This window comes from Pseudorasbora parva, chromosome 10 (assembly GCF_024679245.1).
Source record: "Pseudorasbora parva isolate DD20220531a chromosome 10, ASM2467924v1, whole genome shotgun sequence".
In the NCBI taxonomy this organism is placed as follows: Eukaryota; Metazoa; Chordata; class Actinopteri; order Cypriniformes; family Gobionidae; genus Pseudorasbora; species Pseudorasbora parva.
This window is the reverse complement of record NC_090181.1, coordinates 13,586,097-13,604,387: the sequence shown is the minus strand read 5'-3', so window position 1 is coordinate 13,604,387 and position 18,291 is coordinate 13,586,097. Positions and strand designations below refer to the sequence as shown.

The 18,291-nt window shown below is 40.1% G+C and overlaps 1 protein-coding gene across 2 annotated transcripts in view; it reads left to right on the top strand.

Annotated features, from left to right (window-relative positions):
- esrrga (estrogen-related receptor gamma a) overlaps nt 1-18,291 on the top strand; it is a 78,193-nt gene that overhangs the window by 9,235 nt on the left and 50,667 nt on the right. For both annotated transcript variants that reach the window (XM_067455208.1, XM_067455207.1), the window contains exons 3-4: nt 12,412-12,827; nt 16,098-16,214. In XM_067455208.1, the coding sequence (XP_067311309.1) occupies nt 12,412-12,827; nt 16,098-16,214 (533 nt within the window). The remainder of the gene's footprint in view (nt 1-12,411; nt 12,828-16,097; nt 16,215-18,291) is intronic.

Below are 18,291 nucleotides of genomic sequence, written 5' to 3'. Positions count from 1 at the left end.
GCCTTTAACTGTGCCAAAGACTAATATTAAATAACCAGGTCATATTCACTTGTGTTATTTTTCTTAATGTGTGTTTGTGTGGTTATGGAGGGACATCTGTAAATATGTTTTTGCCTTGAGCTTTGGTATAGATAGACAGAAAGACAGACAAATTATAGATAGATAGATAGATAGATAGATAGATAGATAGATAGATAGATAGATAGATAGATAGATAGATAGATAGATAGATAGATAGATAGATAGATAGATAGATAGATAGATAGATGGATGGATGGATGGATGGATGGATGGATGGATGGATGGATGGATGGATGGATGGATGGATACATGGATGGATACATGGATGGATACATGGGTGGATACATGGGTGGATACATGGGTGGGTGAATGTTTGGACGGACGGACGGACGGACGGACAGACGATAGATTGATAGATAGATAGATAGATAGATAGATAGATAGATAGATAGATAGATAGATAGATAGATAGATAGATAGATAGATAGATAGATAGATAGATAGATAGATAGATAGATAGATAGATAGATAGATGGATGGATGGATGGATGGATGGATGGACAGACAGACAATGGATGGACAGACGATAGATAGATAGATAGATAGATAGATAGATAGATAGATAGATAGATAGATAGATAGATAGATAGATAGATGGATGGATGGATGGATGGATGGATGGATGGATGGATGGATGGACAGACGATAGATAGATAGATAGATAGATAGATAGATAGATAGATAGATAGATAGATAGATAGATAGATAGATAGATAGATAGATAGATAGATAGATAGATAGATAGATGGATGGATGGATGGATGGATGGATGGATGGATGGATGGATGGATGGATGGACAGACGATAGATAGATAGATAGATAGATAGATAGATAGATAGATAGATAGATAGATAGATAGATAGATAGATAGATAGATAGATAGATAGATAGATAGATAGATAGATAGATCGCCGTGGGTTTAGATAGATGGGGAAAGTTTATGTTGAGTTTATGGGTATAGGTTGGAGAGGTTGCCGGTTGTCGTCCCCTCCAGATGCAGAGGAATGTGTTAAATGCTTCAAGGATTCCGATTAGCATATAAATTTAGATGTATGAAGATCATTGCTCCGATCACGAGTCAGTGAGTTTTATCTAGATTTAGTGGGGGCTGATTTGCGTATAAAATACAGCCAGATGTGACCAGTTAAGAGTCCTCACCAGGCCCTTCTATCTCTCTCTCTCTCTCTCTCTCTCTCTCTCTCTCTCTCTCTCTCTCTCTCTCTCTCTCTCTCTCTCTCTTCCTCTCTCAGGCCATCTTCTGTAAAATGTCTTTGTTTGACTGTTGTAATTTCAGGTCATTTATGGTTATTACTTTAGAGGTTACGGAAGGGTCAGAGAGAAAAGTGCCTTCACTTATTTTGATTTATTTTCAAAAGGTACATTTTATTTTCTATAAATATATAAATGAATTTTCAGTAGCATTTGTTCTTCCCTCATTTGTAATTTACAAGTATTAGGTTATGTAACACTGTAAACAAGCAAATTATCTCTAGTGGGCAAATGAACAATATCATTAGTCACAGTAGGCACAGTGTTTTGTAATGTCACTTTGAACACTCAACTTCCTGCTTGTCGTCATGCGCTGATCTTTTTGGAGTATATTCAGGTGTGTGTCCTAAGGCAGGATTTTTTAAGCAAACCTTTTAAAAGAAGGTGACTGTGCTTTGACAGGGACCCTCAAATGTATTACACAGATTGGATTTGGGACAGGTTAGTCTGGGTCAAACCAATTAGGCTCCATTCGCATGCAAGAAGTCTTTTCCGCTCTAAGCCAATCAGGATCACGTTACTGGCATTGTCGGAGCTTGTGGCTCTCTATAGACGGGCCTTCCAGGAACTACAGCGTCACGCCATGGGCCCGGAGCAAAGCATGTTGGGAGCTTGAGGATGTGGCTCTCACCCTGAACATCCACATTGGTCACAGCACAGTTTGAAATCTTGTGTCTATTCATTTTTGCGCTTCTAGATGTGCGTCAGTGGTGATAATTCAGGGAGGGGTGCGACAATAACTAAGTTGCATTTAGAAAATTCTATTTTGTGGATGGTTTTCCAAACAGACAGGATGTTTTACCAGCAGCTATATCAGAAAAGAGGTCAGTCACGCATAGATTCACACACATGCACTTCTGTGAGGGAACGTTCATACGGCACTGGTCATCAAACCGGTACTGTCACACATGCACACATACATAGACACATACGATACACAAACACACATTGTTTACAGTTCAATCAGTTATGCCAGCATAAGGTTCATGGGAAAAACATACATTAATACAAAAGGGCGCGGGTTTGTTTGGGAATCAGGAGAACTTTGAACGCTCGTGGAAGCCTGCTCTGAAAAATAAATCCCTTTACTGAAATAGGCGAACACCCACCTTCAACACTTCCTCACACACATGCACACACCTTCCGCTGATAACTCTCATCTCAGAGCGGAGTGAGAGAGACAGAAGCCTGGTCCCGGGGTCAGGGAAAAACCTCTCCATCTGCTGGTGAGCTGTTACCCAGATGCAAGCCATTTCCCAGATAAACGGAATCAACTGATTTAGCTCCTCGGCCTCCAGAGGCACTGTTTTATTTATATGATCAAATACTCGGAAAATGATTCATTTGTCAAGGGAGCGGCTTGTTACTGTAATTTTAGCGGGTTGCGTAATAAACTAGATTGCTCTAAACGCAGATAGGAAATGAAGGGCTTTTGGGTTTATAACGGGGAGGATTATTAGGCTGAGGTGTTTATGTTGTAGTATTAAAACGTAAAAATCTTGGGGCAGAATGTAATGGTCAGGGACCAACTGTTGGAAATAGCCGGATGTTTTATTGAAAAGTGGTGATGGATCTGCTGTTTGTAAGACATTTTCAGTTAACTAATTTTTTTGTTAATTAATTTCAAATTTAAATAATGACAAAATATTGACATGATATTGTGAATACGAATGATACCTTAAAATATATACAAATATAAATTGTTCATATTAGCAGTACTTAATGAAAATTGTGTGCTATTACTATTATTATTCTTATTAATTATAATGTTTTTTAATAGTTTATCTATTGCAATAATTATTTATATAAAAATAATTTATAATATTTACAAAAGATATACACTTTTATTATATATTGTCAGTGACCATAATAATTTACTATGCATGTAGTATATTAACACATATATAGTAAATTATACATACTAAATGATCATTGTTTCTGACAACTATGATTGAAAAGCGATAGCTGTGATAGTTCTGTCAGTGAAGGTAGAGTGATGTTAGAATGTTGATCATCAAAGCATCAAAGATGCTGAAAAATGATTCGACTATTTGCAGCTCTTCTTTCACCCTAATGAAAGTGTCTGTAGACATGGAGGGTGTTTCGTTCAGGGTTGGGGACCGGCTCCGTGCGGAGGGAGAGAGAGAGAGAGAGAGAGAGAGAGAGTGGCAGAACGGGTATTACAGAGGTAAACCCGATTATGGGCGGAATGTGAATTAGATTTTGTAACAGATGGTGGTGTTGAAAATTTAAGATGCTTTGCGGCAGGGGAAGGCGACAGCAGCTCGGCGCGTCTCCATGTGAGCGGGGGTGATAGACAGCTATAACTCAGGACAATCCTGCCTTGACAGCCAATTTCAAGAATCTGATCTGGTTAAAGACATGGCTTTCACCGGTTCGCTCACCAAAAAACAACCACCATTTCTCTCCCCCTCTTTTTTCCCACTCTCTTTTACACGCTTGTCATATTTCCTGGAATAAAATCCTCTTTAACCATCTGTTTAATAGAATGTGTTTTTAATCTCCGTTTTTTTTTTTTACTCCCGTTATTTTTTATTATATTTACGTGCAATTTCATTTCTTTGAGACTGCGGCTCATCCTCGCTTATCTGCTCTCATGTCCTGTTGGGGTTGAATAGATGGGTGCTGCGCTTCAACAGCGGTAAAGCAGCGATTTTAAGCGTATTGCTTATTGAAAAATGCCAAAGCTTATTTGCTCTGCCCTGTTCTTTAGGGCCTGTCACTGCCGAGCGATCGCTCGCTTCTTCCAGCAATAACTTCAGATAATGAAATAATGATCGCATCAAACTTTACAAATCCTGTTTTGTGTATTTCAAACTCTAGTTTCACCTCTTACATTCAGTCAGACTGCTGAAATTCTTACAAATAATTCTTAAACTAAATGCATACAGAATAAGATGTATATGTGAGTGTATATGTGTGTTGTTTGTGCTGTTGAGAGGGGCATCTTACCTGATAAAGCAGAACACTTATCTGCCCGCACAGGAAAATGACCTAAATCATCAAGATTTTCATCTACGAGTCTTTGCAGGGAACACACACACACACACACACACAAACATGACTCTTATCAGGTTTGGACATCTTAACCCAGCACAGTGTGAGAGCACGTTACATTATAAATGAAATGTAAAACTATAAAACAGAAAGCCGATAAATTATTCAAAGATTTTAATTCGTCTACCCCCCTCCCCCCATACATATACTTTTGCATAAAGAATTTGCATAATGTAAATATAGGTTCTTATCTCTCTACATTTACTCTATTGTATTGTGATCTTTAAGGCTGCTGATCCTCCTCTAGTATTTATCACACAGCAGAGCGTTAGCTCCTCATCTCCACTGGCCCGCCGCTGGCATTTTTACGGCAGCTCGCTCCATTGTACAAATGTGTTTTTGTCATTATCACATTGATTGCATGTAATCAGAGGTGTTATTTTGCAGGCGTCCATCGACAATGAAGTGAATTACTACTTTCCAACCCAGTAATGTTATAACAATTGATCTGCCTATACAGCCGGAAAAGGCAACCTGTTTCTCACGTCTGTATTTCTCATGCGGGAACAAGAGAAATCAGTATCCCTTCAGTAAAGAGGCCGTTCAGTTCCTGTTTTTTTAACGTTTAATTAAATATCCTACAGCTTTCTCTAGGGCAAATGTGCTTTTAACTCACTCTTGACTCAAACAAATGTCTCACTTTTGTGAAACTTAAGTAATGAAATCAATATTTTTCATAATTAAAGGCCGTTATTTATAGGAGTGACCCCCCCCCCATTGTATATTTTATCATCAGCATGAAAGGTTTTTATTTAAATAACAATTTAAAAAATGCAAACAATTACTTTTTCAATACATTTGACTATGTATAGTATATGTATGTATATATATATATATGTGTGTGTGTGTATATATATATATATATATATATATATATATATATATATATATATATATATATATATATATATATATATATATAAACACATACATAGTAAGTTATATATAGATAGTAAATTCTATTTAAATAAAAAATAAATAAAATAAAATCCTTTATCACTGAATATTTCTTATTACTGTTAATAAAGCATCTAGGTTTAAATTAAGAAAAACAAATACATATTTTCAATGTAGTCCCAGACCTTTTGAACCACATGATAATATAAAGATATTTATGTTTCTAAAATATTTTCCCACACATCCGCGTCTCTAAATATTCAGTAGCTCATGGGCAGTTCTTTCCAGCATTTAGCAGACTGTGCCGCCTCCAGCTATCCATGATCACACAGACTAACTGCTTCCGGCAAAAAGAGAGAGAGAGAGAGAGAGAGAGAGAGAGAGAGAGAGAGAGAGAGAGAGAGAGAGAGAGAGAGAGCGAGAGAGAGCGAGAGAGAGCGAGAGAGAGAGAGAGAGAGAGAGAGAGAGAGAGAGAGAGAGAGAGAGAGAGAGAGAGAGAGAGAGGCTGTGTGGCTGCACCTTAATGCAATGATTATATGTTTGCCTCTATAGTTGTCAGAGCACTGGATCAAACAGGCTAATGACACCTTGTCATTGCCAAGTGGCTGTGTTTTCCAAAATTGTTTTCCCGCTGATTTGTGACACCTTGCCTCAGCACATAAAATAAGAGAGAGTCGACAGCTAGAGGAAAACAAAAGGAAAACAATAATTTCTTTGGTTGCAGATCCACTCTGATTTTTAACTTTCAACAAATAGACGGCTTAAATATTTGATCTCTGGATAAGATCAGGAATACACTTCTGTTCTTTGTGCAGTGACTGCGCATCTGAGATGTTTTGTGTTGTTCTCATGGAATGGACTTTTCTGTCAAGTTTTTTCTCATTACTAAGACGTAATAAGATTTGTTTATAATTTTCAACCCAGCTTTTCTGATGCTTCAGAGATTATAAAGTCATTTCTCCATTATTAGCTTGCTATAACTTCAACAAATTCACAGCAGCATTATTCTGTAGAAAACCAAACGTTTCATTTTATTTTTGCCCCGGTCACAGCCTTAAACTGGAACCTTAGCATGAGTACAGCGGCAGCGCTTGGTATAATTTACACGAAAAATACAAACTCGAGCACTATTTATAACGTCAAATCACAATAATGTCCCTAACAATAAAGTACAACCGATTATGTCTTGTGCTGTATTTCTTTTTAATCTTGTCTCTCGGCTGACTATTGCCTGCCTTTTTTCTACCCTTCCACTTGACAATTATTATTTCCATTCATAAGCTTAAACTAAATTCCACTGCTTTTCAGCATAAGAACTCCTTTTGTTAATGACACACTGTGGGATTGAAGCTCGGCGCCAGGCAGTGGTGAAAACAGATAAAATCATTACCTCTCAAATAGTCTCTTCTCTGTCGGAAAAGGGCTTTCTTTTCTTCTAAAATATAGGCTTTAGAATTCCATTTCTCTTAAAGCTAATGTGAATTTTACTGCCTCTAATTTTGGATTCAAGTGCGGCCTAGAATAAAAATCCACCATCTGACAATTGAATTTATAGAGAGTTGTGAATATTGCAGGTTTGGATTAATAGAGTCGTAGAATTTCAAAGAGCAGGAGAAAGAGAGCGAGAGAAAGAGAACGCTAATAACTTTCAGTCAAAGTTATAGAGCAGGGTGTCTCCTGTTGAGAGTCTGAAGAACGCCACTGTAAAGCACGAGGGGCTCTTACATTGCTGGCCCCTTCCTCTTTTGTTACCCACCGGTTTGACTTCACACACTCTGGGTCAGGACAGGAGGCGGGTTTCTCAGCCGCCCCACGAAAACCAGTTCGTCTCTGTCACCCAAAATAGAATGAGAGAATATGTTGTGAATGTAAACAGTCTTTGGTGCTTGTGTTTTCACTGATTTTAACCGGCTTTACGCTGTGTATATATACACAACATGCATCCTTGACATTACTGGAATGTTCTAGAATACCTTTGCGGCCCTCTGCACCCCCCAGGACACCTGTCTGTGAGTATGAGTGTGCGTCAGTGATGCATCAGTGGAAGTGTAAAAGGAGCTTTTTCATAATCGATTGCCTCTCACTGCAATACACAGAAACAGGTGCCTTGACTCAGCACATTTTGGCCTTTTACACCAGAATGCATTAATAGCTGGAAGTTCACGTATACTTTATATTCCATTACGGCAACTGTTTTATTTGATTTTTTTATTCATTAATGAGTTATCCTTGAGTTTGAGAATTGCAACAAATGACACAGTTAATCGTTTTAGTACTATAACCCCCACCCCCACCTCCACCTTTATACACTGTAAAAAAAAAAAAAAGGTCTGCAATTGAAAATTTTCTACACTGTAAAAAATTTGTGGTGGTTTTTGTTGGTTTAACTTAAAAAAGAAAGTAACCTGGTTGCCATAAAATGTTGAGTTTATTGAAATTAAAAATTTGAGTTGATACAATGAAGGAAATTAGTTTAATAAATAGAAACTCAAAATATTTTTGTATCTGAACCACATAAAAAATTTGATAAATCATGAAAATAGCACAATTTGGCATGTTTCACTGCGTCATCAGAAATAACACACACACACATAATTACCCAAAATGCTTACAAAATCTTTTAATAATATTTTAATAAAGGCTGTCGAATCTCAAAAAATGTTCATTGTATTAACTCAAAATTTTAATTTCAATGAACTCAAAATTTTAAGGCAACCAGGTAACTTTTTTTTCTAAATAATTTTTTACAGTGTAGTGACTGATCATATTTAAAATAAATTGTTGGCCGAATTGAAATTCTGTGAATTGATGCAATTTAATTCACAGAAATTCAATTCGGCCAACTGAATTTTTTTTTTATGAGATCAGTCACCTAAAAATGTTCAATTGGAGACCTGATTTTTTTTTTTACAGTATATCCAGTAATTCAATTTATTTAAAATTCGTTTATAAATAAGACTAAAATATTTCACTAGGCCAGTTCATATTTATTTGTACTTGGCTTGCCAATATTTTTACTGTTCTCACAAAAATAAATAATAATAATTAATTACATTTTAATTCATTTAAATTGTATGCATCCAGAATATTTGTATTAATTTTCTATACTATTAATCATTTAGGTCTTTACCATGTCAGCTCTAAAACTAGTTCATAGTACAAAATATATTTAACAAATTTAGTCTGATTCATTTTTTTTTCCCGTCTATAATGTAATTTTTTTTTTTTTTAAAGAAACGTTGTTTAGTCTTGTTTTGCAAAATTCTTTTGAATAGTCTGGTTTCTTTAAAGATCTCTCTCATTCACTCCCTCACTCTCTCTTGCTCTCTTGCTTTATGGGCCTCAGAAGAAGTCATCTTTTACAAGCTGACCGGATTTTAGAGCCCTCATTTAGAAGCGGGCTTCCTTAATTAAAAAGACCTTTGTGTGGTCTTCCAGACTGCCTGTTTTATTTGTCCCCCTCCATCTCCATGTTAAAACGGTCCTGATGCGTTGCATGTATAAATCCTCTGTGATTTTTCTTTCTGCCTCTATATAAAGTCTTTGTTCCTCCGCCATCATCTCGCTTTTTACACACCTCATACCGCTAATGCATTTAAGGGAAAAAAGGGAGCGTGTTTAAGCGTGACCTCGCTCTCAGTCTATGTGAAATCACAACCCCCTAAACCTTTGAGGATTTCAGAGAAACAAACAGTCCCTGAACGATCACATTTTGCTAAACGTAGATATTGAAATGCTGCTAATTGATGCGGCTGTGGTGAAGTGCCGCCCTCCACCCCCACTACGCCCTGCAGGACCCAGCTCAGGGTCCTCTGGATTGTTGACAGGGGAAATGGTTAATCCACTCTTGCAGGCCTTAAAGCCTCCTGTAAGACGGAGCAGAGATATCTATTAATTACAGCGCTCATTAATAGGCCTCTCTCCCAGGGCTCTGTTGGTGGAGGGGTGGTTCAACTAAATGGGTTGGCGGTATCGAGCGGTTTGGGGTGGGTGGGGTGGTCGGCCTGCTCTTTTGTTTGGCTTTGAAGAGTCTCTGCTTTTGACTGTGTGGGTGTCTGTTTGTGTTACTGGATTGATACTGGATGTTTGTGACTGTCTAGCTTATTTTTTGTTTTCTGTGCATCGATGCGTACGAGCGTGTGTGTGCGTGTGTGAGTGTGTATGGTGACTTGCCATGGGCGAGGATGATGGAACTGCTTTGCACCTCCGCACTGATTAGAGTCATGTAGAACAAGTTGATATTGACTGGAAAGTGAGTGATGGCGCTGAGCTCTCCGTACTGTCCCTCTCCCTTCCGCCCTGCAGACGCTCATCTGTCATGGTGCATTTGATCACCGGATCCCACCTCTTGATCCACAATCACAAGAAAAGGCCTTTAGCACTTTTTTTGTGGAGATGGATGATTTTGGTGCAGGAGAAATGACAGGCTCTGACTTATAGTCTGTAACTCGACAATATGAAATTTCCTGTCAAATGAAAATGAATCTGAATGATCAGCATTGTTTATAAGTTAGAATTTCTGGACACACTTTATATCAGGTGGCCTTAACTACTATGTACTAACATTGTAATTAATCATTTGATACAATGCACTTATTGTGTACATACATGTTTTTACATTGTACTTACATTTTAAAAAATATCTGCATGTAATTACGTCTGTAATTAATTTCTGTAGTTACGTTTGTAATAAGACTGTTGGCACGTCCCTTACACCTAACCCTACCCTTAAACTGACCCATATCACCACACCTGTCTCTAACCCTACCCTTAAACTGACCCACACCACCACACCTGTCTCTAACTCTACCCTTAAACTGACCCATATCACCACACCTGTCCCTAACTCTACCCTTAAACTGACCCACACCACCACACCTGTCTCTAACTCTACCCTTAAACTGACCCATATCACCACACCTGTCCCTAACTCTACCCTTAAACTGACCCATATCACCACACCTGTCCCTAACTCTACCCTTAAACTGACCCATATCACCACACCTTTACCTAACCCTACCCTTAAACTGACCCACACCACCACACCTGTCTCTAACTCTACCCTTAAACTGACCCATATCACCACACCTGTCCCTAACTCTACCCTTAAACTGACCCATATCAACACACCTGTCCCTAACTCTACCCTTAAACTGACCCACACCACCACACCTGTCTCTAACTCTACCCTTAAACTGACCCATATCACCACACCTGTCCCTAACTCTACCCTTAAACTGACCCACACCACCACACCTGTCTCTAACTCTACCCTTAAACTGACCCATATCACCACACCTGTCCCTAACTCTACCCTTAAACTGACCCATATCACCACACCTGTCCCTAACTCTACCCTTAAACTGACCCACACCACCACACCTGTCCCTAACTCTACCCTTAAACTGACCCACACCACCACACCTGTCCCTAACTCTACCCTTAAACTGACCCATATCACCACACCTGTCCCTAACCCTACCCTTAAACTTACCCATATCACCACACCTGTCCCTAACTCTACCCTTAAACTGACCCACACCACCACACCTGTCCCTAACTCTACCCTTAAACTGACCCACACCACCACACCTGTCCCTAACTCTACCCTTAAACTGACCCATATCACCACACCTGTCCCTAACTCTACCCTTAAACTGACCCATATCACCACACCTGTCCCTAACTCTACCCTTAAACTGACCCACACCACCACACCTGTCCCTAACTCTACCCTTAAACTGACCCACACCACCACACCCGTCCCTAACTCTATCCTTAAACTGACCCATATCACCACACCTGTCCCTAACTCTACCCTTAAACTGACCCATATCACCACACCTGTCCCTAACTCTACCCTTAAACTGACCCATATCACCACACCTGTCCCTAACCCTACCCTTAAACTGACCCACACCACCACACCTGTCTCTAACTCTACCCTTAAACTGACCCACACCACCACACCTGTCTCTAACTCTACCCTTAAACTGACCCATATCACCACACCTGTCCCTAACCCTACCCTTAAACTGACCCACATCACCACACCTGTCCCTAACTCTACCCTTAAACTGACCCATATCACCACACCTGTCCCTAACCCTACCCTTAAACTGACCCACATCACCACACCTGTCCCTAACTCTACCCTTAAACTGACCCACACCACCACACCTGTCTTTAACTCTACCCGTATCCCACCTCAATATCAGCAAAAGGGCTTTGCAATACAATTTGAATACAGTAAGTACATTGTACTTAGTTTTTGATGTAAGAACATAGTACTTAAGGCCACCTAATATAAAGTGGGGCCGAACTTCTTTAAAAAAAAGTTTATTCTTGTATTCAATTATTAGTATATAATTACTTCTGCACAACATCCTTCATTGTAGGGTGCATTAATTAAATGATTGAACAAGGCAAACAATTGTCTGAAATGATTTATTGTAGAGTGTGTATATGTACTGTATGCATTACGAAAGGATCTAAAACTATTAGGACATGACTGAGTTGGTTTTGCCACATTTCTTTTGAACTCAATTGGCTGCACACTATGCTAGAGTAGCGATGTTAGCTCTCCTCTTTACAGCCGTGTAGATATACAACCACTCAGACACTTTAGTGAGACCCAGGGGACCGTGGCACACTGGCTCTCATATGCCTCGCCTCTTATGTTTCCTCTCAGAGAAGTCATTAACATGCTAAAAAACTAGAATTCTGAATTCTCAATCAGGGGCTTTTTTTAGCTGCTGAATCCTCTGTTCTCTCGGGCTAAGGCGGAGGTGGACCCATGTGCAGAATAGAGAGATGCTCTTAAGGGCTGGGGGGCTGGATTGTATGTTTCTGTTTCTTTTGTTTTTCTCAATTGTTTTGTGTTGGCAACGCATTTTTAAGTTGCCCCTGCTGAAAAGACCTTAGACTAACATTAATTTACTAGATTGCTAGCATCTAAGGCACCATATGTTGGTCTTTTCAGCATGGACATCAAAGAAATCATTTGCTTAGTTTCCATACTCATTTACTGTTGGTCATCCTCACTAACTCTTCGATATTTTTGTTTTTATGTTTTATCCTTGTAGGCTGCTCTGCAGAATGTCCAGCAAGGACCGCCACATTGAGTCGAGTTGCCCCTCCTACATAAAGACGGAACCTTCCAGCCCCGCCTCACTGACGGACAGCGTAAATCACCACAGCCCCGGCGGCTCCTCAGACGCCAGCGGAAGCTACAGCTCCACCATGAACGGCCATCAAAACGGTTTGGACTCACCCACTCTTTACGGACCAACTGGTGCTCTGGGTCCCAGCGGAGCCGGAGCCAAGCGTTACGAGGACTGCTCCAGCACCATCACAGAGGACTCGCAGATTAAATGCGAGTACATGCTGAACTCCATGCCCAAGCGCCTGTGTCTGGTGTGCGGGGACATCGCATCCGGCTACCACTATGGCGTCGCCTCCTGCGAGGCCTGCAAGGCCTTTTTCAAGAGGACCATTCAAGGTTGGCTTTTACCCTCCCTCAGCTAGAACTTCAGCTAGGTTCAGGTGGCAGACCAGGGGGCAGAGGGACTTAGTCAATACCTAGAATCGGCACAAAGCAATTCCATACGTTCAACGTCCTCTGGCTTTACGCCACCTAAGCTAGACAGGTAAAGCCAAAGTGGACTAATGAGCTCTGGCTTATTAGTCAATGGTATTTGCTGCAAAGAAATCAGAAACATTTCCTGCTTCAGATTAACAAGCTTGATCAGTTATTTAAAACGGGAGAATTGCAGTAATTGAATGTACCGGGAAGTAACTCATCTTCTAGTGTGTAGAAGTCTGAGGAACAAAGTAGGTGCTGAATAAATGGGTCAAACATTTGCTCGGCCTGAGCACAATCCAAATCCTTGAAATGTGGGAATTTGACATATCGGTATGTTTCATCCCATTAGCCAATAAAACTCTTGGTGATTTCCAAAAACATCCCATCCAGCTGGACATTTATTGACTTCCAGACTGGCAGGTTTTTGAGGGAAGGAATGGGGTCGTGGAGTTCAGGGATGCAGGGACGTCAGGACAGCGGTTTGGGAGAGGGCGCTGGGACAGGCGGCAGCACGGGCGCCACGGCCACTCAAATCACTGGCAGCTGGCGTTCCGGTGGCACTCCTCCAATGCCACCTGACAACCTGCATCTATCACCTCCCAATTGAGCCACTCATAGCCAGGCAGTGGCAAGAAACTAGAGGGGGACACCAAGAGTGTAACCTCAGAAAGCCAAAAACATTCCCAAATCCGTTCCTTACTTAACGGGCGTAGCGTAAGGTCAGCTCAAGGTCATGTTGTCGCCATTCTCTGGAAATGAGCTCAATTGGCATTGAATGCAAGTGATGAATGATGGAAGTATAGCGTTTAGTATGAAGAAAGGCAGTGGAAGAAAGCGCCCGGGACATTTTATATCTTGTTTGAAACCTCTAGATGGGCACTTGAGTGATAGACAATGGACATTGCACTAATCGACTGCCACCTAACTCAAATCACATCACTCTATCCTGTCAGCGAACACACACACACACACATTCAGCCTCTTTTCCACTGTGTTGATAACCTGGACACAGCACTCACAGCCATTGGCATTCAACTACTGGGAGGAAAGCACCTATATTAGATTGCCAAGGATTTTCCCCCCTTTAAAACATTCCCAGCTGGTTAAGACCACTCAACCAGCCTCATCCCTCATGCGAATCACCTTTCAACTCCACACACATTCCACCTGCACAGATTCCTCCCAATCCGAAGACCCTAATGGATTCTGGAGATTACCTGACTAATAAATAATGGAGCTCAGTTTAATGGACATGCATACTTTAAATACTGTTTCCTGTTGAATTAGCAGTCTTGAGCATTTAGCCCCCCTGCTTGTGCTGCTAATCTGCTTTTTAATGAGGAAACATCAGTTCACAGAAGAGAAGTCAATACAAATCAGTGTTTACAAAGTCTGATTAACTCTGAAATATTTCATCAGTGTGGAGGTCCCAGACGGGCCCTATGTTAATTGCATGAATGCGTGTGTGTGAGAGTCTGTGTGTGTGTGTGTGTGTGTGTGCGTGTGTGTGTGTTCTAATAGTTATTCTATAGCGCAAATTCTCTCCATACACTGAGAGCTTTAGCACTGCCATAAACTGTTCCAAACCCTAAATTTGTTATATTCAATTACTATATCTGGCAAGTAATTCTCATAACACAGCCAAGGAACTATTTAAATTATTTTATTGTGTGCCAGATTACTCATCAGATTCTATTTGTGTACTATTGCAATAACAAGCATATATCATTGCCCTTTTCCCCTCTCACTGCATCATAATGCTCGAAGAACACGCTGTAATAGTCTACTTTATGCCAGGGCTTGCGATAGCAAACCTGTGGCTGTCTGTGCTTTGTTTATGTTGGGGATTGGTAGGATGAGGAACTATGTTAGTTGTCACCAGGTGATTGGAAGTTCACTTAGAGGTGAATTGTGACCTGGAGGTCTTTGTTTAGCTTTAGTAAAGCCTGCCTGCCTGGCTGTCTGCCTGCCTACCCAGCTTCACACACAGCTCCATGACACATGACCTCTGAAGAGACCCACTGGCGCTTTCCTGCATGACCTTTTGCACTCTTTGCACACACATATACTGTACATGTATGATGGGATGTTTTTCACTCTACCCCCCCCCCCCCCCCCAAGTTATTAAATCAACATATTCGAATGATTTGTGAAGGATCATGTGACATTGAAGACTAGAGTAATGATGTTGAATATTCAGCTACATTTTTAAAATATATTGTAATAAAAAGTTATTACAGTTTTTACTATATTTTTTATTTAATAAATGTGCCCTTAGTAAGAATAAAAGACTTATTTAAAAGACAAACAAACAAAAATCTTAAAGGTTTAGTTCAACCAAAAATGAATATTCTGTCAATAATTACTTACCCTAATGTCGTTCAACACCCGTAAGACCGCCGTTCATCTTCGGAACACAAATGAAGATATTTTTGTTGAAATCCGATGGCTCAGAAAGGCCTCCATTGGCCACAATGTTATTTCCTCTCTTTTAAGACCCATAAAAGGCGCTAAAGATGTTATTACAAAGCCCATCTCACTATAGTGGTTCTTCAATATTTTATGAAACGACAAGAATAGTTTTTGTGCGAAAAAAACAACAACAACTAAATAACGACTAATATAGTGATGGGCCGATTTCAAAGCAAATATTCAAACGGTTATGACTTAGCATATCGTTTCAGGATTCGGATCGCCTATGTCATGTGATTTCAGCAGTTTGACACGCGATCCGAATCATGAATCGATATGCTGATTCATAACCGTTCGAAACTTTGTTTTGAAATCGGCCCAACGCTATATAAGTCGTTATTTGTTTTTTTTGCACACAAAAACTATTCTCGTCGCTTTATAAAATGATTGTAGAACCACTGTTGTGAGATGGGCTTTGTAACGACGTCTTTAGTGCCTTTCATGGGTCTTGAGAGATGAAATCTTTGTTTGTGTTCCGAAGATGAACGGTCTTACGGGTGTCGAAAGACATTAGGGTAAGTAATTAATGACAGAATTTTCATTTTTGGGTGAACTAACCCTTTAACAACGTAAGCTTTTATATGTTCTTATGATAAAATAGTATATGATATAATGTATTTCTTGATTTTTCTTGCTAGATTGACACAATAATGAGGCTTTGGTTGGCAGTCATTAAACACTCTCTGTTCCTTCCCTCTACATGCCTCGCCACAGGAAACATCGAGTACAGCTGCCCCGCCACCAATGAATGTGAGATCACCAAACGCAGAAGGAAGTCCTGCCAAGCCTGCCGCTTCATGAAGTGTCTGACCGTCGGCATGATGCGAGAAGGTGAGTGATAAAAAAAACTTAAATGGTCAGGGAGGGGAAGTAAATGAACATTTTATCTGTTGTCCGACTATTTCTCACTCTATCTGCTATTCTGAGAAAGTCCGCTGGTTTCTTTGAGAGGGAAGAAAAGTAGAACAGGTCTAGAATGAAGTCAAGGTTGAAGCTGAAGGGCCGGTTGGCCTCCTGCCCTGAGGGCCACTCACGGTCAGCCAAACACCATCTTTTGTCTCGGCCTCCAGGCTCAGTTCTAACTAACAAGACTGGTTATTATTTAGAGAGACGGCCTGTGAGGCATTTTCTCAGAGGTCTGCCAAATGGACAAGCAGTTATTTTGAAACCGCCGCTCTCCTGTGGAAAGGCTCTGACTCTCCAGGCTTTCCGCCTTTGATGTTAAAAGTTTACACAGAGGCTGCCTGAACTAGCCTTTAACCCTCACACAGGAAAAAAGTCCTTTCTGATATCTTCAGCAGCAGAAATGCGCCGCGGCATCTCGTTTCCTTGCTTTCACTCAGGCAGACAAGATCCGTTTTGTCCGCCTATGAAAGAATCGCGGTCATAGGCGGGAGAGGGAAGATGCGAGGGCGAATGAGAGGTAGGCTATGCTCCTGTCACTCAGAGCACAGGAACTCGTAGAGACGCAAGTGACGGCCCTCATAGGCTCACTGTGAAGCCACGGGTGTGTGTGGACACAAACACTCTGGCCCTTTAAGTCACGATCAGGTAGACTGCACCTTATTCATCGAGACACGAGACCAGACACACACACAAACCCTGCGGCCAGCCTACCTTCAGCGGACATGAGTGGTCAGCTCACATTATACCAAAACAACACAGCTGGGGAGCAACAGCAGGCACAAACGCCCCACAGGTTCACATTTGTTTGCGTTGAGTGTGAGAGCGTGCGCATATGCATGTTTTTGTCCGAGTGAAATGTTTCTTTTTTATATTATCCGTCTTTTTCTCAAACGTACACGCATACACACACACACACACACGCGCAAATGGCAATCTCATTCAACGCTATTGTTGCCCTGTGCAGGGACATTTGCCTACACGGCCGGTGTCGCTGACAGGTAGGTAATTGATAAGTAGAGGCCTGTTTTCAGAAAGGTCTGAGGGATGTAGTTGCATGTTTGATATGGCATCTTCTCCCATGAGCACCCAGACAAATAGCAGCCTTTTGTTCTTGCTGCTAGCCACCCATACACACATATATCAAAATGGCACCCAATGGCACAACCATTTGTTGTAAAGTGCTTGAATTTAATACAGAGGTCCCCCTCTACATATGAATAAGGGTCATTTGAAAAATTGATGCATCAATTTTCTTATTTTTCCAAAACATGTTCACTTTACACACAAAGAATGGAAAAAAAGAAAAAAACACACTCATACAAACAATTCAATTCAACAATGGATATTCATATAAAATATGTGAAGTGCTTTTGTTTGGTCCCTCACAATTTTTTCCCTTTTTTCTTTATTTTGTTTACACGCATACAAATACAATTTTACTCAACCTTATGACTATTCTTATAGTCCTAACCCTTGAGTAAAATGCTTACATTGTTTTTATGTCAGGTTTACAACACTTAACATTAGCTATTAGCTGCTTTTAAAAGTTTCACTAGCTTTTTAGACAACCACCACTTTTTAACCTTATTTTTTATTGGTTTATATTCATATTACTAGCTACTTTTGAAACAACACACAAACACAATTTAACATCACCTTAATTCATATGAAATATTTGGAAATGGTTTTGTTGTGTGCCTGAGGTCTCTGTTGGTAAAATGCTATGCTAACTATATTTTGTTTGTCAGTTTTGCGATACTTAACTAGCTTTTAACATTACACTAGACCATTTTTCTAGTTTGTTTTAGGCATGCAAACACAATTCTAATATCAATTCATATCAAATATTATTTTGTTATCTACAACTAACATTCCTCATGATTTTCGGCAAATAAAACGTTATGCTAACATTTTGTTTGTTGGTTTTACAACACTTGTACTTTGAACGAAATGCTAGCATATTTGTCAGGTTTTGTTGTTTTCAGTGTTTTAGCACAGAACT